The 23,595-nt window shown below is 41.1% G+C and overlaps 1 protein-coding gene across 4 annotated transcripts in view; it reads left to right on the top strand.

Annotated features, from left to right (window-relative positions):
• The window catches only part of TBXAS1 (thromboxane A synthase 1), a 243,323-nt gene that overhangs the window by 138,749 nt on the left and 80,979 nt on the right, over nucleotides 1–23,595 (top strand). For all 4 annotated transcript variants that reach the window (XM_069859253.1, XM_069859226.1, XM_069859244.1 and 1 more), the window contains 4 exons: nucleotides 612–728; nucleotides 8,030–8,118; nucleotides 10,457–10,605; nucleotides 11,716–11,846. In XM_069859253.1, the coding sequence (XP_069715354.1) occupies nucleotides 612–728; nucleotides 8,030–8,118; nucleotides 10,457–10,605; nucleotides 11,716–11,846 (486 nt within the window). The remainder of the gene's footprint in view (nucleotides 1–611; nucleotides 729–8,029; nucleotides 8,119–10,456; nucleotides 10,606–11,715; nucleotides 11,847–23,595) is intronic.

Consider the following 23,595-nt stretch of genomic DNA (forward strand, 5'->3'; position numbering starts at 1 on the left):
TGACTGACTACTGAAGCTGTAAGTGAAGAGTCCCGGGCCATGACTTCTTGGTTGGGCAGAAGTCCATGAAACTGTTCCTTATAGACAGAGTAAGGACTGGGAATTGCTTTCTAATGAACATATTTTCTGAAGACTTTTAAAATCCATGTAACAGTCTGACATACCAGCTGTCACCAGAAATCGTGTCCTCCACTGACACCCGCATGCGGTGCATTGGCACTGGTGTCACACAGAGAGGGAGCGTTGACAGTTCCTTTTGCTAGTTACCTTAGAAAGGGAGGAAAGAAGTCAGGGTTCAGCAAAGGAGAACTGGCAATTGCAGGAGAACATCAGGAATGGTAGAACCAGAACAGTGTGAGCAAGGAGTTACTGGACTAGCCCAGGGCTTTTTTTTTTTTTTTTCCCAAGTCCAAGAGGAAATGTGTGCAGCAAAAGAAAAATTTTCTCTAGCCTCATCCATGTTTAGCTTGGTGTTTGGGATTGATTTGAACCTCTTTCACTGTGGGACAGCAGTGTAACACCATTCATGGCCAATCTTTCCAAGTTCCAGAGTCTCAAGTAGCTCTAATCGCATTTGTGTTAAAACTGAATCATATTTTCTTTTGACTTAGAAACCGAACTTGATTTCCAAGCCAATGCTTGACAGCATACTTTGTCTTCGTGATGACAGATGGAGGTATGTCCGGAGCCTCCTGACCCCAGCCTTCAGCGATACCAAACTGAAAGAGGTAAGGTGTAAGCCGTATTGTTTTCCTAATTTAGAAGGCATAATTGTTTTCTTTCATGCAAGCATCTACTTTATATAGCTTTACATTAAGAACAGATGAAAACCTGCTACTTTGTGCCAGTTTATTTAGACCTGAAGAGGACATGCATTTGAGCATACATACAGCATGGTCCTGATTATATACCGGTGAAAATCAGAATAGCTCATCTGAGAATATGATCCTCTGTCTTTATATAAACCAATTTTTGCCATAAAAGTGTAGCAAACTCAAAAAGGAGCCTTATACCTTCCTCACCCCCACCCTGTTAGGATTAAGCTAAAGTACGGGAAAGGTTATTGCTCCCAGTTGGAACATAGCTTTTTGTGATTTGCAGAGTCAGCAGCTCTCACATTAACATGGGAACTGCTGTCAGTCTATTTTCATTTCTCCATCTCCTTCCACCCCTCCTCCTTTTATTCTTTAATCCTTCCATATAATAAAATAAGTCACTGGAACAGAATGTCATTGCCAGATAAATACCTCTGACTGAAAATAAATGTCTCCATGCTGACCTGCTGTTAATTTCCTATAAATGTCCCAGCATTTACTTAGCCATGGGAACCCATTAGCTAGTAACGAAGTCCTATTCTAGTGGCATAGTATCTCTTAATTAAACACACATAAATGATTGACTGCTTACAGTCTTCTTTCAAGGGGGGGAAATAAAACAAACAACAAACCAAACCACCTTTTCCTTATGAAAGGGAAGCATGCTTCACTCTAGTGCCCAGTCCTGGGTTGTAAAATTTTCCACTGGGCAGACGCTTGTGTTGTTTTGACATGCCGCTGTCGAAATCCACAGTAACATCTAAATGTGTCTGGCTCTCCCAGCTCTATAGACAGCAGTTGCTTAGCAACACCGGCTGTCACCTCCTTATTATGGTAAATTCTAATTGGCCGTCAGCCTGGTGGAGATGCTGATTAATCACGACTGACAATGCCATTGGTTATGCGCCCCGACATTTGCTCTGTCACCAGCTCCATCGTGAAATTTTAGTGAGGCAAGGATGCTTAAATATGCAAGCGATTAGTTGCTCATGGCATGGTAGGGAGAGGAGAGTTTTGCATTTTCCTAGCGGAAATTAATCTGCTTTACTGCAAGTCATCAGCTCTTTGCTGGTGGACTAATGAAAGATAAAGCCGTGCTCCCCTCAATTTGTGGAGAGCAACCTCTGCCAGCACCAGCCAGGGAGACTTGATGGAGAACATGGTGAAGGCGAGCAGGCAGAAGCCCTGGAAGTCGTGTTTTGGGGCTGGGCAGGCCTGGCTTTGCAGGGCTTGACTGATTAAACTGAGGTGGGAGGAGAAGCCACAGTGCTTGCTTTGCACTGCTTGGTTATGGAGCTGCAATGCAGGAGTAGCGGTAGGAGGTAAAATGGAGGGCTGAGTAGTGCCTGGTTGCTGTTCCATGTGCAAAAATTAAAATCTTTATTTTTAGCCTGATAAACAGCTTTCCCTGTGGTGTCTCTTCCCAACTCTGTGGAGGGGGTGCACTTATGCATGGGCTCAGGATGACTTGGAAATGGTCACTTTGTCTACAGAAAGTGAGAGTCTACAGGAGTGGGGAAGGTGTCTCTGAAAGGCCCAACATTGTTCCTCTGTCCCATATCTTCACCAGAAAACCATCCATTCCTACACAGAGAGACACTTGCAGTAAGTCCATGTGAGATTAAGAACGTAGTTTGAATGGATGCAGTCCTCAGCCTTGCATTTCATTTTCTACCCAAACACATAACAGTTCTGGGATTTGAAGTTAATGCAGCTTAAGTCCTTGCCCATGTGCTTCTCTTACTGTTGCTTAATTTAGAAGCCATACTAACACTTCTCACAGGAAATCAATGCTCATTAATTATGATCTTGCTTTTTGACTCTCCCATACTTAGTACTCTCTCAGAATCTCTACAGCAGCATGGAAATAAGAATACTATGTTCTAGTATTTGCCATACTACAGAGTTTACAGAGTTGTGTAGGGAACATCCTATTTGTGATAAACTCTTCCTTTCTACCTCAAATGAGTTACAAATAAGCTAGTTTTGATATTAATTTACTGCATAAGATCCTGGGTATGTTGTTTTATACATATTTATTAATACTGCTAGACACATTCCTCATTTCTCTTCCTAAGACACTGATTCCTTTGCCACAGAGATCTGCGCTCTGGCAAAACCCTCTACCAAAGTCTTCCCCTCTGCTCATTTTGGATGTCTGCCTTGGCTTTGTTCCCCTATGCAAACTCCCTAGTGATGCTGGAGAGACTGCAGACCTCCCAAGTGGCTTTGGAAAGTGGTTGCCCCTGTGTGCCGCAAGCCCTAGTGCTAATCCAAACACAGACCTGTCTGTCTAGATGCTGTATGCAAATTGTGAGCTATTACCCTGTGACAGAGCAATAAATGTTAACAACTCATTGTGCTCCCCATAGCTATCACTTCAGAGAAAGATGCACAGAGAGCTGGAGAGTTTAGTGTAGGTTCCCGATATCTCCATTTCAGAAACAAAAAAATCTATTGATAGGCTGAAGGACAGCTTTAGCACTAGCAATAACAAGAAGGTGGTCTTCCACACTATGGCCCGGCTGCTGAAGGACAAAACCCCAGATAAAGCTAAGGTATGTTGGTTAGACTTCATCCGCAATATCCCACTGAGGCATCTAGCTGCTGTGGCTGGGGGCAGAGGTGTACTTTGCCCTTGTCTCTCCACAGAAGTGGTGTAGTCTCACTGAGAAGTTCACTAAGCTCGAGGAATTTCCCCTTAGTTTGGCCAAAATCTCCAACAGCCAGTCACCAAATGAGGAAAAGCTGAACCCAGAAATTTTAAAGTTTGCAAAGTTATTGAGAATTAACTGAAACTAGCATTTACAGATCTGTTGAGCAGCCAGTGCAGTGATTGCTGCGTGCACATACAGTTGTTTTCATAACATTTTTCAAGATTTTCTGGCATCTTCTCCAGCTTTCTCTCTCTGTTTTCTCAATTTCTCTTTGTAAGATTTGTACTGTTCCACTTGCTTTTATGGATTTATATACATTGTGTGTTCTTCCTTTTTAATTTTCTAACAAGTGTATAAAGATTAGTAAAGCAGTTCATTCTGGCTGAAGGAAGGTTTGGCTCCAGGTAACATTGAATTCAAGCAAATACTACAGTGGTGAGGATAGCATAAATCAATAGACTTCTAAGCTTGATCCTGCAGTAAGATTTGGTAGCATCTCACGTGAGATGCCACTGGAGCTGGTAGCTGATCTGATAATAAGCTCTTTCCAGTGAGACCTCTGAATGGATCTCATAGTGCCATTAATATGGGAACACTAGAAATGAGAAATGAGAAATAGGAGGCAGGAGACACAGGAAGTTTCACTTCGAGCTCTGCCTTTGTCTGGCCATGAGTGATCTGGCAGAAGCTACTTAAATTGTCTGTGCATGAAACAACTTTTGTCTGTTGAATAAAAATAATCCTGACCACTGAAAGTTGATCCGAGATGTAATTCATGAGGGACTGGTGAATTAAAATACCTGGTGGCCCCCAAGTAAAAGATGCATTTCCTGGTGTTCCTGTCATGGTCTTCTCAGCTATTACGTATTGAAACAAGCTGATATGTTAGTGATCTTGCTGTACCAATCTTGATTCCCTATTTAGTATTTCTTATTTTGTTCTTTTGTGGTGCCTGTGATGATGATCCTGCAGTTCTGGACCCCTTGTCAGACTTGATAAATAGCTTTGCTCTCTTTTACAGCCAACACCAGCAGAAAAACTATTGATTTTTATTTATTCTGATGTGCTACAGTAGTCTTGTCATCTCCTATCAGTATGCCAGGAATCCTCACCTCCATTAGCCAACCATTAAAACAAAACAGAACAGAAAAATTAAAGAATAGAGCACAGCATCATGTAACATTGTCCTAAATAACCTGTGAAGTGGAGTTTGTGTTTAGGCATTTTCTTTAAAACGAAAGGAGAACCTGTGATAACATGGCAGAACAGCGCAGGAAAATCCTCTAGTGTCATTCTCAGACATGTAGATCTTTCAGGTCCCAGTAGGACATAGGATCTGACAGTCCAGCAACTGAGGTTTTCTTGTTTTGCTCTCACTTTGGTTATGCACATTGGTCAGAGGCATTTTGGAAGGGTCTCTGGAAATTTCTGTTCTTACTCAGCAAAGCAAGTGTGCTCACCTGAGACAAAGCAAATCACTAACATAAAAGCTGACACGTCAAATGTGCATATCCTTGAGCCACCAGTCATTGTCTAGTTGAGTTGCCCGCTTTGTTAAGTTATGCCCATGAATAGCAAGGCCCCACTGTGAGGTGATGGGAACAAATCCTCTCACAAACATCTTCTTGATGCTCCACTCTCTTACTGGTTTTAACCAGGGACTTGAAATCTGGTACAGAAGCAATTCTTATGTTAGGGATTTATCCTTTTTCCTTCTCCTTCCATTTCATCCTGATTGTGGGACAAGAGACCCAACATGACTTCCATGTGCTGTAGATGAACAGTAAAGTCTCCAGTGTCTGTCTACAGTGAATATGATACAGCGTTTTTCTTTACGGCCTCTGTGCTAATAATAAGGGGAATAATAATAGTAAGTACTGAAGACCACATCTAACTAGAGGAACATGACTCTGATGCCTTTGAACAGTGTACACATCCCCTTGCACTGTGCATACACAGAATCAGAAACTATTTGTTATTATGTGCCAAATAGCATATTGGCAGGATTTATACAGCAAAGCCCCTAGCATCATGAAAACTCTAACCCCAAAAGCTCTTCATTGGCAGAAAGAAAGAAATTTGGACTCTGGGCTACTCTTGCTATTAGATAACTGGAAGATCAAATATTTACAGGGACCATATTGTTTAGATTTTTCTTCATCCTGCTACTCTCAGTCAGTCTAAATACAGAGCAGCTGGGGTTTGTTTACCCACCAAGAACTGAATCTCAGGCAGGTTATGCAGCTTTTATGTTCTCACTAGCAAATGATAATGTATAGAAAGTTAGCGACACCTGAAGTGGTTCAGATCAACATGTCTGTTTCTGTGCTGATTTTCAAAGTTTGGTGTGGTTCACCTCCCCCAACACTACTTTATCTTTCTGGAGAATTGAACAAAGAGTTTAAAGTGTTAAGGGACTTAAGAATGTTTCAGTCTGTGTTCTTTGTAGTTAGCAATCTTGGACTAATTTATGTCCCCCTGGGGAGTAAAAACCCAAACCCAGGATTCCTGAGTAGGTATTCCCTGTGGCTTTCATATGCAAATAATTGTTTCATTGATATGACTCTGTCCTATCATGCTAACAATAAATCAAATCCAAGTGCCCCCCCCTCCCAATTTCCTGGTTAGATTTGGTAATAAAATACCTTATGGCAAGAAATGAACTGCAATGGTATTTCGAAGGGCTGGTGGATTGTGGAAAGTACAGAGGTGCTGTGAGATGCCCTGGCCAGGTAAGCATGCCCCTTTCATCTCTGCCAGCTGTTGGAAGGCAACAGCAACCAGCTGGGTGGTTGAAGATCTGGTGGTTTGATGAAAAATAAAAGATAAAATAAGGCAATAAAAGGAAATTCTGAAATGATCACCATCTGTTTAGATAACATCGTACCTGTTAAAATATGGATTTTCATTTTGTTCTCCTTGACTGGTTCAGTTAATTGGAGGGGCTGAACCCAGAGATCATAATGCATTTCACTCTGGTTCAATCTATTGAACAGAAATGTGTTCATTTTGTTGAACCATTTGAGGAGCAGCTCACTGCAGGGGACCTTCTTTAGCGAGCCAAAAGGGGAAGACAACTCCTACGTAATGTGATGTGCACCTCCCAAATACATACCAGCTGCTTTAACAGAATATTAATCTGGCTTCAGAATCGTTTTCTGAGACTGTGGCAAAGTCCAAATCAATCTGGTTTTGAACTGAATTAGGAAAACCCTGCTCCATCCTATATGAGTACGGGACCTTGAGAGCAGCTAGACACGTTCTTGACTCAGACTTCTGTCTTTGGAAAACATGTTGGATGCTCCTGCGTTGGCCTTTTGACTGCGTATAGTCTTACCCATGTGTTAGCATGGCAGTGTGCCTGTGCACAAAGTGTTATGCCAGTTTCACAGAGGTAGAAGTGCCAAGCAAAATGGACTTGGCTGGGCAGACTGCATAGCTCTCAGAGTCTGCTGAGAGGCTGCAGTAAGTCTTTTTTGGTAACAAGAGTGTCGGAGGAGTAGGATAAGTCTGTTCTCGTGTTTGTTGACATCCGTATGCTGAAGGAGGTTGTTCAGGAATGAAAGGCAGGTTTCTGTGCATATGTCTGCTGATGCTTGGCATAAATGTTGAGGCAAGACTGGGATGTTAAATTGTAGTCTATAAGGATCTCTCAGCAGTTGATATGGAGAAAAAGCCATAGCGGATAATGCCTTTAAGGTCACAGATGGATTGCTGCTAGACCCTTCCTCTGCTTCCCTAGTAAGTATAATCAAGGCAAGTGTCTGATACCTTTCATATGTAAAAAGTTAAAGAGAGAGAGAGACACAGACATTAATGGGAGTCGTGCTGATTGCCTGTGTCATGATTTCCATGAAGTACTAAAGAGGAAAGTGTTGCACTGTTAGCTACAGCCAGGCTGTGGGTAAATCTACCTGACCATTGTGTGTCCATGACTGAAAAGAACCATTAGCTGAAAAAGAATCACTTTCATGTCCATTTAATGGCATCACCACTCCAGAAAACCCTTTCCTCAGGATGCAATAGGAGTTTGCCCTCAGCAACTTGTGCTGATATACCTGCTGCTTTTCTAACATACAGGTTAAATCCATCAAACTGAGGGACAGCAGGATGAAATGCTCAGCCTCTGATGCTAATACCTTTAGAAGACTTTGGGACTATGGAAAATATTATTCCTCTGCCCTGGAGCAGAAATGTAACATACTGTAAATATGGATCGTGACATCATTTGGAATAGGGGTTGATTAAAAAGAGAAGGGGATGTCCTTGCTTGATAACTTTCTGTGTATATAGCCACAGATAGACCAGAGCAAAAGGCCAGGTAAGTGACAGAGCTGCTTGTGTTTAGGCCAGAGCTGGAAAAGGACAACCTTGTTATGTGTATGTTTATTTTTAGCAGATAATCCCAACACTTCATCTTACCTGTGCAAAAGTGCCTGACCACACCAGAAGAGGATCCCAAGAGATCCATGCTATCTACTGGATAAAACTAAATTAGAATAATTGATTTTTTTTAACATTTTAATGTTTTTCACAATACAATGTATTCCTTTCCAGATGACACCACTAATAAACCAGGCCTGTGATGTCCTGCTGTGTAACTTGAAAGTGTATGCAGATTCTGGCAAAGCTTTTGATATCCAGAGGTATGTTCAACATGCCAGAAATTAGTAGCAGATTTTAAAAAAAAATCCATAACAGCAGTTATTCTAAATATGCACTTACTGTATAAAAGACACTTTTTTCCTCCCTCGCTTTCATAAGTGGAGATCATAGTTTAATAGAGGATATGTCTGATAGATGCCTTTTCTTCCTGGGGCAGCCATTGTATGCTTGAAAAGTAATTTTGGAAAAGCATCTAATGTATTTCTAGCTGTTTAATGAAGCTTTAACAGCTGGAAACAGAAAGGAAAGCTGGAAGCAGAAAGGAAAGCCGCATCAGTTGCTGTCCAGTCTGCTATTTACAGTCTGCCAATAATGTACAAATATAGGAATTGATCTAGTATCAAATCCCATCACCCTCTTGCTATTTTTTTTATGTGAGGTTTTTTGAGCACCTAATCATTTTGACCACATTCCTCCTAACCCCCTCTAATGTCACAATAGCCTTTTGTGAAACAATAGGATCAGTACTCCAGATGAGAATGCACCACTAATGTATAAAATGACACTAATATTTTCCATACTGTGCTTTCTCCCACTTGTTAAAAATTTAATATCCTATTATCTTTTTTGTTGTTCTTTTGTCAGAGGTCTTCACTGAACTGTTGACAAAACTGTCAAACCCCTTCTCTGACCAGATGCATTTCTTCTAGGAGCTTGTACGGCATACGAGTAGTTCAAATGCATTCTTTCTAGTGGGCACTATTTTGCATACTTCATTTGCTGCGTTAGCCAGCACCTTCTAAAGTTCTTCATAATTTGCATCGGAGGAGTGCAAATAGTTTTGTTTCATCTAGGAGAATAGATATTAAGCCACAATTCATCCATCTCTTTCAAGTACACTTTTATGTACACACGCAAGTGTTTGTGTGTGGACAGAGATCTCCTTATTAAACATCTGAAGAGATGCTATGAAACTTTGACATACATTATACTTAGCCCAGTGCTGTGATGCAAATTGACCTTTTGAATCCTTCCAAGCTTTTCCTGTTCATTTTTTTCTGGTTATCCTTTTTCTTCGCCTTGTCTTTTAGCTATTGATCCGTGCTAGGGTTTCACCTCTCAGGAGGCACTTTGGAAAAGACCTTTTGAAAGTATAAATGAATGATGTTGACCATCTCAGAATATGATCCAGTTGTTTTATTATACTACCATTTAAGCAGGTTTGACATACATAAATATGATTCTCATTGCACTGCAGTTTCCCAGAATTGCCTTGGGAGCTATTTTTTTGGATGTAAATACCCCATCTGCACCCTCCTGTCATCTTGTACATTAGTTGTCTTTAGCCATTTTGTGTTTTACCAACACCTCCAAATTTAGTTTTAATCTTTTTCAGTACCCATGGAGAAGTAGACGATTGAGTGTTTCTGAAATTATTTTATTGCAGTGCTCCTCTTTTAACGTTTCAACTTCTAATAATGCTTTTGTGTGTGTATAAGAGTTGAAAATCCAAAGAAGTTACTTAGCTTTGCAGTACTGTTGTTGTCTTCCAAGTCTACTCTGGTCTCATCTGAATGACAGTGCCCAAAGACTGTAATTTAGAAATGCTGCTTCACAATATATATACAGGATATACTGGGCCCGAGTCCTGTCCTTCTCTTAATACATGCTTACTCAGGTTAAAGCACCAGAGACTTTGATATTAGCCTTTTGTAAGGGAACACAGAAGAACAGTCATTGCAAACTTGACTACAGATGGAAAGAATCGAATTTCAAGGGTATTTTACATTCTCAGTCCATTTATCTCAGAATTAAATATAGCTGCAAATACCCAGGAGAAGTGAAGATGGTAAGAAAACTGGATAGAGGGTCAGATGTGCAGGGAGAGATCCAAAGGATCTATCAGGAAGATGAAGGAAAAACTTAACAGGAAATATCCTTAACAGGAAATTTTACTGAAGCACCTCTTGTCACTAAGACTTTAGACTGGACTGTAGTAGATGTGGTTTCTGCAGTTTAAAATGAGAAAGAAATGATCTCTTTTAATAGCATGCATACTAAGAAAATGTTTATGAAACTCTGACCTGTGACATTTGATTTCTAGGTAATAACAAATGAAATTGTTTGGTTTTTTATAAATTTTTTGTGTCATTACTGAGCTATATGAAAATATATTAATTTTGTAGATGGAGAAAAGGTGATCATTATTAAACACACATTTGTCAGAGTGGTGTAATCACCTTTTGTTGGCAAGTTCAAATCTAAAAGCAAAAAGAAATTCAAAGGCAAAATTTAATGTAATGTGATGTTTGTAGAAGCAGAATACTAATAGATATATAATTTGTAGCTAATGATTTATCATTCTTCAACTCAATGCAGGTGTTACAACTGCTTTACCTTGGATGTTGTTGGTAGTGTAGCTTTTGGTACTGAGGTGGATTCTCAGAAGAATCCCAATGATCCCTTTGTTAAGAATTGCAGAACATTCTTTGAAACATCTTTGTTTAAGCCTCTCCTCATTCTAATCCGTGAGTATAATCTACCTTTGTCTACTTCTTTATGGTAATTATCTAAAAGTCATTCTCAAATTGTAGAACATGCTGAAGCAATAGGAGGAAGATGTATAGTAGACTTTATTTCAGTGGTGTTCAGAATGTAATGTACCCACCAATTATGCCCTCGAGATTTTCACCATATGCTCTACAGCTCTTGTCACTGTTAATGCAACTTCCTCCAGAAAGTGAGAGTCTGGAAAGGTAATGCTCCAGGTTAACGTGAGTGGAGGTTTCTGGGACCTGTAGTTTATACAGTGTCTCTTTTAATACACTTGTGCATTAAAACAGAGTAACTGCCCTTTGGAGCCTGAAAGTAAAGTTTTTGTGTCCTTGATAGAGGTTGAAATCCCACCCATAAAGAGCACCCATAAAGGAAAGAGATGGTGAAACAAAAGAAGATAGCATAAGTCCTCCAAATTCTTATCTGAATGGCAGCAGCAGCCTGGCCGATGGCTATAAAAGGTAAAGATGATAAGTGCCAGCACAGGCTGTCATTAAGAGAAGGTATTTATTTTCAGGTGAATAGATAGGGAATGCAAGAATGAGGTATAAAGGTTGGACTGGAGACCTTCCCTGTGATAACATCCCACTTCGAGAGTATGTGGCCTGTTTAGAGAAGCAAAATAAAACAGCATACCAATATCCTAATATTGGAGAACTGTAAATGAGAATGACTACTATCTAATTTAATAGATTGATGCCGTAAGCTGCTAGGCTAGGTCAAGATCCCCGACCTTCTGTATGTAATTGTTTGAGTAGGCATTGAAAACAATCATCTCCTTTGTTGTGGTGGCTTTGTGACATCTAGAAGCTGAACTGAAATCCTGAAGCACTGTGAAAGCAAGCTTGGGAAGGCATCTGTCTGGCAGGGGAGTCCTGGCCAAGATGGAATTTCTAAAAGGAAATCCTTTAGCAGCCAATGGGATGGGAGAAAAAGAGGGAGTGGGAAGGAGAAAGAGAAAAAAATAAAAGGTTTCACTAACACATCCCTCTTGATGAGTTTTATAATATTAATGAAAGGAGGGGGTTATAATATGCTTTTACAGTCTGATTCAATGTTTTCTTCTTTAAAATCTCATACAGTTTCTTTCCCATCCATAATGATCCCATTGCTCCGGATTTTACCAAACAAGAAACAAAAGGAACTGAATGGATTTTTTATCCAAACCGTAAAAAAAGCAATTGTCTTCAGAGACCAGCAGGATGCAGCTGAGGTAAGGCCATTTCTGTGCTAAATATATGGATAAGCAAATGTTTTGGGGAAAAAATGGGAAGTGGCATAAGCCTGAGTTGAAAAAGCAAACTAAGTCTGAACATTCAAAGCAATTTTGTGAAGATTTTATTCATTTTCAGTTTTAGTGCTATATCAGCCAGGTTTGTGTTGATGCAAAACTGTTAACGCATTGCAAGAAACACTGCTTCTCTTAGTTTTCTTTTCAAATAAGAATGCAGAAAATGTTACATCTGGGATGACTTTCCAACCTAGTTTCTAGACCGAGAAGGAAGGATTCACCCTGTAGAATTTTGTCTCATCTTAAAGTCAAGTGTTTTCTCTATACTACCTTTCCTTAATGACCAGAGAAAGAGGATCCCCCACTGAGTGTTTCAACCCAGTCATTACCTAGAAGCTGAGGTAGGTTTTAAAATGTCCTGTGACAGTTCCTACTGCTTTTGAAAACTGAAAGAACCTGAATGTCTGGTTAAGAGCAGACACTTGATATTGAGATGGCTAAAGAGAAAGTTAGTAAATTCTGCCAGAAGTATGCTGACTAACGGGTATGCATTATTAGCTGATCATGTTAACCATGTATTTCTCTTTCACCTGGATAAACACAGTTCTAGGATTTTTTGTTTTGTTTTAATCACTGTTGGTTTACGAAGTATCTGAAGGCACATGCATTTTTATGGAATTCTCTCTATTTTTGATATACGAAGCTTTTGGAACATAGAATCATAGAATGGGTTGGTTGGAAAGGACTTTTAAAGGTCATCTAGTTCCAACACCCCTGCCATTGGCAGTGACACCTTCCATTACATCAGGTTGCTCAAAGCCTCATCCGACCTGGCCTCGAACAACTCCAGGGATGGGGCACCTGTGACTTCTCTGCTGTTCCAGTGCCTCACCACCCTCACAGGAAAAAATGTCTTCCTAATATCTAGTATAAATCTACTCTCTTTTGGCTTAAAACCATTACCCCTTGTCCTACCACTACACTCCCTGAATAAAGAGCCCCTCCCCATCTTTTCTGTAGGTGCCATTTGAGTACTGGAAGGCTGCTATAAGGTCTCCCCAGAGCCTTCTCTTCTCTAGGCTGAACAAGCCCAACTCTCAGCCTGTTCTTCTATGGGAGTTCCTCCAGCCCTCCGATCATCTTCATGGCCCTCCTCTGGGCTCGCTGTAACAGATGCATGTTCTTCTTGTGCTGGAGATTCCAGAACTGAATACAGTACTCCAGGTGAGGTCTCACAGGAGCAGAGAGGCAGAATCACCTCCCTCAACCTGCTGGCCATGCTTCTTTAGTTGCAGCCCAGGATATGGTTGGCCTTCTGGGCTGCGAGCACACGTTGCCAACGTGCGTCAGGCTTCTGATCAATCAGCAACTCCAGTCCTTCTCTTCAGGGCTACTCTCAATGCGTTCTCTTCCCAGCCTGTATTTGCTCTTTGGTTTGCCTTGACTCACGTGCAGGACCTTGCACTTGGCCTGGTTGAACTTCAGGAGGTTTGCACAGTCCCACCTCTCAAGCCTGTCAGGGTTCCTCTGGATGGCATCCCTTCCCTCCCGTGTGTTCACCTCACCACATACACAGCTTGGTGTCATCGGCAAATTTGCTGAGGGTGCCCTCAATCCCACTGTCCGTGTCTGCAATAAAGATGCTAAACAACACCATTCCCAATACTGACTGCTGAGGAATGCCACTCATCACTGGTGTTCACATGGACATTGAGCCGTTGACCACAACTGCCTGAGTGCAACCATCCAGCCAATTCCTTATCCACCAAGTGGTCCATCTGTCAGATCCATGTCTCTCCAATTTAAAGACATGAATGTCATGCAGGACAGTGACAGTGAAACACATAGGCATGTGATTAATACAGTCGTAAAATTATAGAATGGATTGGGTTAGAAGGGACCATCTAGTCCACCCACCCCCCTCCTTGAAGCGAGCAGGGACATCTTCAACTACACCAGGTTGCTCAGAGCCTTGTCCAACTGGACCTTCAATGTTTCCAGGGATGGGGCTTCTACCAGCACTCTCAGCAACCTGTTTCACTGTTTCGCCACTCTCATCAGAAAAAAACCCTTATATGTAGTCTGAATCTACCTTCTTTAGCTTAAAACCCTCGCCTCTTGTCCTGTCACTACAGGCCGTGCTAAAAGGTTTGTCCCCATTGTTCTTATAGGCCCTCTATTTAAGTACTGAAAGGCTGCAGTAAGGTCTCTATGGAGCCTTCTCTCCTCCAGGCTGAACAAGCCCAACTCTCTCAGCCTTTCTTCAAAGGAAAGGTATTTCATCCCTCTGATCTTTATTTTGAGCCTCCTCTGGACTCATTCCAACAGGTCCATCTCTCAGCTGACATGAAAAACACTACAACATACTCATTAAGAAGCTATTAATATTGAAAAAAGAGAGATGTTTTTGCCACTTTGTGATTAAGAGCAATTCTGATGGGCTAACAGCTCAGGTAAGAATGGATCCTCCCAACTTCTTCTCACAGCTTAGCCCTGCAACTGTAACCTTTCAGGAAAAAAATGGATTTTAGTTTATACTATGTTACATCCAGGACACGTTTAAAAGTCAAATTGATTTTAAGACACAGCTGCTCTTTGCTGTATTGTGTGTTCTGCTCTTTTTATTTGGCTTTTTCTGCAGTATTTGTATTTTCTTCTGTATTTGTTGCACCTTATCACCCCATCCTGCTCGTCTTTTTTACAGCCCACCTTTATGAGTCTTTGCCCCCACCAGCCTTTAGGTCTTTGTCTCCATTCTTCTTACAACCCAAAGCCACATTTGTGGTTGTAAGCACCACAAGTCATGATTCATAAACACGGTTCTTGGCCCAGGCTGAGTGCTGGAGGAGCATTTTCTAACAGAAATGGTGCATCTAAGCTGCTTGCAGACACCTTGTTTATAGTGCACATATTCAACATGAGCTTTTAGTACCACACTGGTGTAGTTGTATGCATGGAGAGTTTTGAATCAAAGATTTATGCCAAAGGGGTCTGTGTGAAAAGTCTATTCTGTGTATCAACCATTAGAACATAAAAGGGACAACAAAGCAATCTAATGTGAATTAAAAGTAGTTCATGTATTAACTGCTATTAATAACATGCACTGCATTTCTGTGACAATAGCACTGGGTGGCTGAATCCTTCACTATACTAGAGATGGTCACTCCCTCAAACTGTGGAATAAGATAAAGGACAGAGGGCGGGTATGGTTAGGAGAAAACATAAGAAAACCAAGATTGTACTGATAAGAGCAGGAGCCAGCATTTTCTGCATATGCAGTCTGTTTGCAGTTTTCAGTGATTGATGCAGCTGAGGTTTAAGGTTATATTGGAAGAGGTGATGGGAGGTGCTGTAAGAAGCACATGATAGTAGCTGCCTGGTATCAGGGCAGTGTGGAGGAAAGTACAAGGTCCGTGTTTGCCTTAGCAGTGTATGCACAAGTCCATGACTGGCTGTGATCCTGCTTACTCCTGGATTTTTGCCTTATTTGCAAAATTGGCACATGGGAAATATTTCAAATACTGTAAGTTAGACACTTAGGACTAGATTTCTGAGAGTGCATTAAGTTCCCTTTGCAGTTTAGGATCATTAGCATGGCTTTCAAAAGCAACCAGAAAGTTTGGAGCTTCCTTTTTCTTTTCCCTTTTCACTGCCTGCCTCTTTACACAACTCAGAATTTTGACTATTTTTGTTTAGTGGCACACAAGTCTTGCTATAAGTATAGGCAACTTACTAATTTGCCGGGAACATAAAAAAGGTGAGTGAAACAGATCAAAATGCAGCTGTGTCCATTTAATGCAGAAATGTAATCCGTAGAGATTAGGTGTCCCAGATAGCCCTGCATTTGAAGGAGAATTATGTCCTAGGTCTCAAATGATGAAATGTACCTTCTGAAGTCAGTCGGAATTTTGGCACTGAATTTTTATGAGGCCAAGATACAACCAGTAGTTACTGGTTCTGTGTGCTAATAATGGGACCTATCAGCAAAGTCTTATGGTCTCCCTGTGTTGCATTAGGCCAGTGGGTATTTCTTAGACTGTCATATCCTTAAGTCACAGAATCACTGGGTTGGAAAAGACCCACTGGATCATTGAGTCCAACCATTCCTATCAATCAGTAAACCATGCCCCTCAGCACCTCATCTACCTGTCCTTTAAACACCTCCGGGGAAGGTGACTCAACCACCTGCCTGGGCAGCCTGTTCCAGTGCCCAATGACCCTTTCTGTGAAAAATTTTTCTCTGATGTCATGCCTGAACCTCCCCTGGTGGAGCTTGAGGCCATTCCCTCTCATCCTGTCCCCTGTCACTTGGGAGAAGAGGCCAGCACCCTCCTCTCTACAACCTCCTTTCAGGTAGTTATAGAGAGCAATGAGGTCTCCCTTTCAGCCTCCTCTTCTCAAGGCTAAACAACCCCAGTTCTCTCAGTCGCTCCTCGGAAGACTTGTTCTCCAGCCCCCTCACCAGCTTTGTCGCTCTTCTCTGGACTTCTTCTGGATGTTACGTTGTATGCATCTTTGACTCCACATTGATATTATTGTCATTAAAAATGCTTTTGAGCTTGTTCTTTAGGGGGCGAAGGGGAAATGACAAAAAAAAAAAAAGCCTATTGAACAAACTGTTAAACGATGAAAAACCCTGAAAGTGATTCAACTGAGGCTTGTCTTCCTCTCATCTCCAGGAAGAATAAAGAAAGTCCAAAAAATAATATCGCAAGCAAAGTCAGCCTGTTATTGTACCTGTTCTATAAGTAAATGAAACAATGCTTCTGAATGCCTAAAGATAATCCCATGGGCATATAGTAATTTTACAGCCAAGTTGAGATCTAGTAATATACTTGCAGCTTATATGAGATCTGTGATGTCACTTTTTCTCGTCCTGTTGGTTAGTGCTGCCAATATAATTTAAATTATATATTATCTTTCTGTGGTCAGTCAAATAATTTCATTCCTGGATCTTCTACTCATTCGGCTTATGTACAAAAACATTTAGTGGTCATACTTTAGAAATTTTAATATATGACATTTCTTCATGGTTTCACACTATTGTAAAATGCTTTTCACACTGTTTACAGAAAAGCAAATTCACCCAGCTCAGAAGAAACAACACAAATTTAATGCACCACTTAACATCTACTTTGAAGACTCCAGCAGGATTTAAGTGTTCAAATACCTTATCCTGATTATCTGCCCAGGTTTGAACTTTTCCCTTAGGCAAAATGTTTCCAGAAGCCAGGCAGATAGACTGTTTGTTTACTTCAATAAATGATCGTTTGATAGATTTTCATTTAATAACCTGATATGCAAATAATTATTCATAAGAGTTGTTCTTCTATCATGTCATAGCTCAGTGCTTAACATACCAGTCTGTTTTAAATTATGATAGCTAGATGGCGAAGTCTTTAGTAGTGCTCAAAACTGAGACTCCATTCTAAAACTATGGGTTGAAACTATCCCCCCTTAGCAGATGAAAGGCCGGAATTTAATTTATAGTCCCTAGTAATAACAACAATTTGAATGGAACAATTTAAGGCTATTGCAAAACATCACTTTTGGAAAATCACAACAGATCTGTAGGAAAATCCAGTTATCATAGTACACGCTCTTTAACAAAGAGGATTGGAGAGTTCGTAGAGGCTCCAACACATTCTTGTGGCATCTTCTGAGTTTTCTAGCCATGCTGTCTGTTATGAAGCCTCAATTCAAGATCACTGATCCATGCCAGGTAGGTGGTGACCTGATGATGTTTCTAATGATGATCAGCTGTTTCTTGGTGGTCACAAGCCGATTTCAAATGAGAGCATGACAAAGCACAGTGAAGTGTCACCAGAAATGTATTCATTAACATCTTGGTTGGCAGTTTTATCAGTCTGGCTGGAGACATACAAACTACCTGAATGCTCTTGGTGTTAGTGCAGAGCAAACAGAAGGAACAACGAGAAAAGACTGTGAACCATGCTGCCTGTGAGCCACATGTCATAAAGCCACAAAGAAGCTGTATGGTGCTGTCAGTCCTGGTGATGATTTAGCCTCCCGTGAATTGTTATGGCCCCAGGATGCTCTGTGCTAGGTCTAGATGGAAAAGCTTTTCTCTAGTCATCAGTTGCCAGTAAACAATTGCGACCCCCTCCAGTTTTCCCCCCTTCTCATCCTCATTCTTACCAATCATCGACTCTGCTGCCCCCCAGCTGCCCGCACACCCAGGCAGACATGGTATGTGGAGATCCTTTCGTTTTTCAGCATCAGTCATGAGAGCCTAAAAATGCCGGGTAACTGTATTTTGAGGTAGTCTTAAACTATGCGATTTAAATGCTTGCAAAGGGGAGAGAGAGATGCCCTTTCACCACTAGGTAGCCATAGTAAATTACTGTAAGGCAGCGGTATCTTTTAATATCTTTCTGGGAAATGAAGGCATGGTTACAACTTTAATCTCTGGAACACTGATTCACAGGGAAAAATATGCCATGAGCTCCCCTAAATGCTTTACTGAAGGGGAAGAGGGATGTGTGTGTGTGTGTGTGTGTGTGTGTGTGTGTGTACACCTGCATTCTGGAGGATAAAGACAATCTGAAAGCCTAATTTCTGTGGCACTCTGTTCTTTTCCCTTCTTTCCCCTGCAGTTCCCTGGTGTTTTTCCTTTTCATGAACTAATGAACTATTTTATTCAAGAGCTGCTTGAAATGAGTTGAGCGAAGTAATCCTGCTGAAAAAGTCTGATCCTCTCCTTGTCAAGGGAAAACTGTACAATTACTAGGAAAACTTAGTTAAAAATTTGCTAAATACTATGTATATTCCAGGAGCTATGTGTATGTTTTAACTGTGGAAATGTGGTACAGATGTTAAAAAGTAAATATTTCTCTAAGGAAACAGTGGATGGGAGGATTAGACACCTTGTAATAGTGTACAGTTTTCCTACCTTTGTAGAAAACAAGCAAAACTTGTTCATATTTGAAAAAAAAAAAAAAGGTGGTGTCCATTTAAGGATATACACTGTATGTCCATATTAAGTAATCAATTTTTATTGATTTATCAAGTCAGTAAAACAAAGGATCACTCTGGTCCTTTTGTTTTCCTAAGCCTGTAGGAGGGAGGCTGCAATCCTGTTCTGCTGGGCTGTTTTCACAATTTGATCATGTCATTATCTACTGCCTTTGTTGAGTAAAAATGTGAAATGGGCTTTCCAGAAAGGTAAAAATATAGAGGGAATTTGTTCTGAGTAGAAAATGTTAAGAATCTTTTGAACATTAAATCTGATGTCTGTGCTTGGGCAGCATACATGATTCTAAGAGGGGAAAATAGTGGCATTATGCTAAAAAGTGTTTGTGTTATTCACCTTCCTTTAAAAACCAAGCCATTACTGCTTCCTTTAAAATTGTATTCCTTCCTTTCCAGGTGTTAAGAAAAATCCTTCTTTTTAAATTTTTTTTTTTTAATTTTTCTTAAAGATGTAATGAAATGTATTAATTCCTCGGGATTTCTCAAGTGGGCATTTAAACATAGCAAGGCCTCAAAACCTCAAACGGAGATGAACTCAAATTCCCTATTAATTTTGGTCACATTTTGAAATTTCTTGATCAGTCTGTTATCTTTCCAACGATGAATTGCAGGCCTAGAAAATGTGATCTTTTGGTTTCAGGCCTGGGCTGTAGTGTCTAGCTGAGGTGCTTTCATCTTGAAATGCAGTTCTGCAGTCTCTCTGCTCAAAAGAGATCAAGGACAGAATAAGTAGCGAGAGTGGTGACTTTCTCACCTCCCTGAGGCATGTTGATGGGGAAGCAGGAAGACTTTTGCATTACTGCTGCATCTGTCCCAGTTCTGCAGCCCAGCGCACCTGTGAGCCCAGCGCTTTATGAGCACTGCAGTCACAAGAAGAGAGCAAATGTCTGCTTGGTTACCTGCTGGCAGCAAGCGCATACCAGGTCAGCTTGCAATTGCTCACCCTTTGCTCTTTTGCACTATTTCTACTCCCTCCTTAGGTATGGATCAGTGTACTTTACGGATCCTAGACGAGGAACAGGCAGGTGATATGACACATATATTGTCTGCCCCACTCCAGCAAACCCTGCAACAGTCATAATGATATAATCTTGGCATCTAGGACTCTTTCTCCAATATCTCCATCTATCCCCACTGCCTTTTTCAGCCACTGCTGTGTATTTTCAGTTCTCCTTCAGGGCGTGACAGAAGCTGTGTCCCTGTCTTGTACCTTACATGTTCCACTTCAGGTACTGTCTAGGCTCCAAACAGCCATCATGAAGGTGAGCAATGTCATTGACTTCTTGGAGGGCTGCTCACTTGCTGCAGTTTGCCAGAACATAGGCTTGTACCAAAGGACGGAAATTCAATCAAAGCACCAGGTTGTTAACACTGATTAGGCTGGTGAAGTCTTTGGGTATCCAGAGTTACAAAGAATGATCTTGTAGAAGACAGGGGATGGGACAAGAGGAAATGGCCTCAAGCTCCACCAGGGGAGGTTTAGGCTGGACATCAGGAAAAAAATTTTCACAGAAAGGGTCATTGGGCACTGGAACAGGCTGCCCAGGGAGGTGGTTGAGTCACCTTCCCTGGAGGTGTTTAAGGCACGGGTGGATGAGGTGCTAAGGGGCATGGTTTAGTGTTTGATAGGAATGGTTGGACTCGATGATCTGGTGGGTCTTTTCCAACCTGGTTATTCTATGATTCTATGGTGAAAAATGTGAGTATCTATGCAGGAAAAGCTAACCTTACTTTCAAGAGATGTGTGGTGGCGCTCCTTCAGAGGGCCTTCAAAAAAACTACAGTCTTTTCCCCTTTCTGGGCTGAACTGGGGAGATTCAGATACTCTTTATAACAGCATTAATCCTCAGGAAGTCATTAGGCCAACAGGATGCCTTCAGATTTACAAGGAGGAAGGACTTAAATGCTTCTCTCAATAAGGTCTGCATTCATTTGCCTCCTGTTTTCAGTAGCCGGTGTGGGAGGTGAAGATGAACATTTGGCTTTGCTGATCTACAGCATAGGAGAAACATCTTTTAATTGAGAAATGTGAGGGTTTTAGTGTTGAAAAGGCTTTTTCATCCAGAGTAAAAATAAACAAACCCACATGCTCAGTTGTTGGTAATGTCAAGGGGTTTAGTGACTTTTTGAAATTGTGTTTATGTGGTAAAATCAGTCACTTAAAATATTGTTTATCAAAAATCCAGGCCAAAAGATAGCTTAAGGACTCTTTCAAATAATATTTGCAGTAAAATTTCTCTGAAAAACTGGAGGAGGAAAGAATTAGAAGGCAAACCTGTCTTTTTCAAAGAAACTACCCTAGCCTTGAAGGGGAAATCAAAAGGTTTTTTTTAATTGTTTTTTGTTTTGTTTTGTTTTGTTTTGGCCAGCCCTACTTATTTACACCTCTTTCTAGATGCTGATTGTTGTGGCTATACCTTGTTTTTCTTGTTCTTTGTACTGAAGGGGAGGGAGTGGTCTCAGCTCTGTTTAATGTGTCCATAAAAATAAGAGCAAGAGCTCATTGTTCTTTGAATGTGGGATCCAGCAAACATTGGTTTGTGTCACTGAGCTTTGTAGTAGCTTGACACCAGCACAGGCAAAAAAAAAAAAAAAAAAAGCCAAAAAAAGGTGATGGTTCTTTATAAAGGTGTGGGTCTCTTGCTTCTCCTCTGCCACCTAGACTTGGTCCACTCCATCATGAATTTTTTGCTTTACCCTCCCTTATGATGGCAAGGGGACCCTGAGCTTGTTTTCCAGAGAGAAGTTCAAATGTTGAAAATCCTGTTTATGCCTGTGGTAATTCCCTGTAGGCAATAACGTCAGTGCTGGCCACTTGTCCCAGCCTGATCCTGTGCTAGTAATGAGTATTCGCAGCATGCATTTCAATCTCTGATTAAATCTTTCTGAAAGGCCATCTGTTTGAGAAGCATGCAGCATAGGCTTTAATACTTTTTTTACCTAGTACTCAATAATGCTGTTTCACGACCTTAGACATAAAGTTTATCCCCTGGTTAGTTAGCATCTCTTCTGATACTCCAGTCAGAGAAAATAATTGGTTCGAGGCTATTGCAACCTGTTGGATCACTGTGTGTCTTTAGGGAAATGTTTCTAGGCATTGAGTCACAGAAGTTAAATGGACACAATGAATTTTGTTGTGTCCAGAGCTAAGAAAAAGGTGTCTGTTTTCTGGAAAGGGAGTAAAGCATTCTCAGCTGCCTTTCTTTTGTAGCACTCAGAGTCAAATCTGATATAGTCAGCAAGTGCAAGGTCCTACACCTGGTTTCAATACAGGATGGGGGACAATGTGATTGAGAGCAGCCCTGTGGAGAAGGACTTAGGGGTGCTGGTTGATGAGAAGCTTGACATGAGCCAGCAATGTGCTCTTGCAGCCCAGAAAGCCAACCATATCCTGGGCTGCATTAAAAGCAGTGTGGCAAGGTGGTCAAGGGAATTGGTTCTCTCCCTCTGTTCCACTCTTGTGAGACCTCACCTGGAGTATTGTGTCCGGTTCTGGAATCCCAAACATAAGAAGGATGTGGAACTGTTAGAATGGGTCCAGAGGAAGGCCATGAAGATATCAGAGGGCTGGAGCACCTCTGCCTTTGGGGCAGGCTCAGAGAGTTGGGGTTGTTCAGCCTGGAGAAGAGAAAGCTCTGGGGAGACCTTATAGTGACCTTATAGTGACTTGACCGGGGCATACAAGAAAGCTGGGGAGGGACTTTTTACAATGGCATGAAGTAACAAGATGAGGGGGAATGGCTTTAAATTGGAAGGGGAAAGATTCAGATTAGACATTAGGAAGAAGTTATTTGTGATGAGAATGGTGAGGCACTGGCACAGCTTGCCCAGGGACGTTGTGGATGCCTCATCCCTGGAAGTGTTCAGGGCCAGGTTGGATGAGGCCTTGGGCAACCGGGTCTAGTGGGAGGTGTCCCTGCCCATGGCAGAGGGATAGAACTAGATGATCTTTAAGGTCCCTTCCAACCCAAACCATTCTATGATAGTCATATATCTGTTAACGCATACCAAATCACTAAGTAATCTGGCCATTCTGTTGCATGTTCTCATCTGTAAAAAATATCCAGTCTAAACAATGTCTTTAAGGGTCATTTTCCTTTAGGCTTGGAAGCAGTATTTCCCTTTGCAATTCCCTCAGCTTCAAGTAAATTTTCTCCAGTGTGTCTTTTCCCACTTCCTGTCATTTGCTTTGCTTCATGGTACAGTCTCAGTATTCATCCCTTTAGCTGCAAGGAAAAAATCTCACCCTGAAGCTGTGCATATTCCCTTTCTTTTGTAACTTCTGTGTCTTACAGCTCCTCATCTCTTCTGTACATTACCCTTGCGGTCTGTCCCTCCCAAGTTTCTCAGAAGATCCTGCGTTAGGTCACTGAAAGCCCTTCCTTTTTCCTGCTTAATCTATGATCTGGTCTTCATCCAGGATGTGGGGCATTCAAATCAGAAAACAAAGGGAATATTGCCATAAAATGTAAATTTTTTATTTTTTTTTTAAATTTTTTTTTTTTGCATAACAGGGCGGTGGCTTTAATGCCAAGGTGGAGTATAAGATTGGGAGTTTTATGTATTTATTTTACCTTGCTGTTCAGAGCAATAGCGTGTTTGAGTACTTTCTCCTTCACAAACAATCTCTCTTCTGACATATGTAGTTGAAGTGTATCATCTAAATTCTTAGTTTAGACCAAGAAATTGAGATTTACTGACTTAATTGCAATTATAGAGCTTTCCTTGAGTTGCTCGC

This window comes from Phaenicophaeus curvirostris, chromosome 1 (genome assembly GCF_032191515.1).
Source record: "Phaenicophaeus curvirostris isolate KB17595 chromosome 1, BPBGC_Pcur_1.0, whole genome shotgun sequence".
Classification (NCBI taxonomy): Eukaryota; Metazoa; Chordata; class Aves; order Cuculiformes; family Cuculidae; genus Phaenicophaeus; species Phaenicophaeus curvirostris.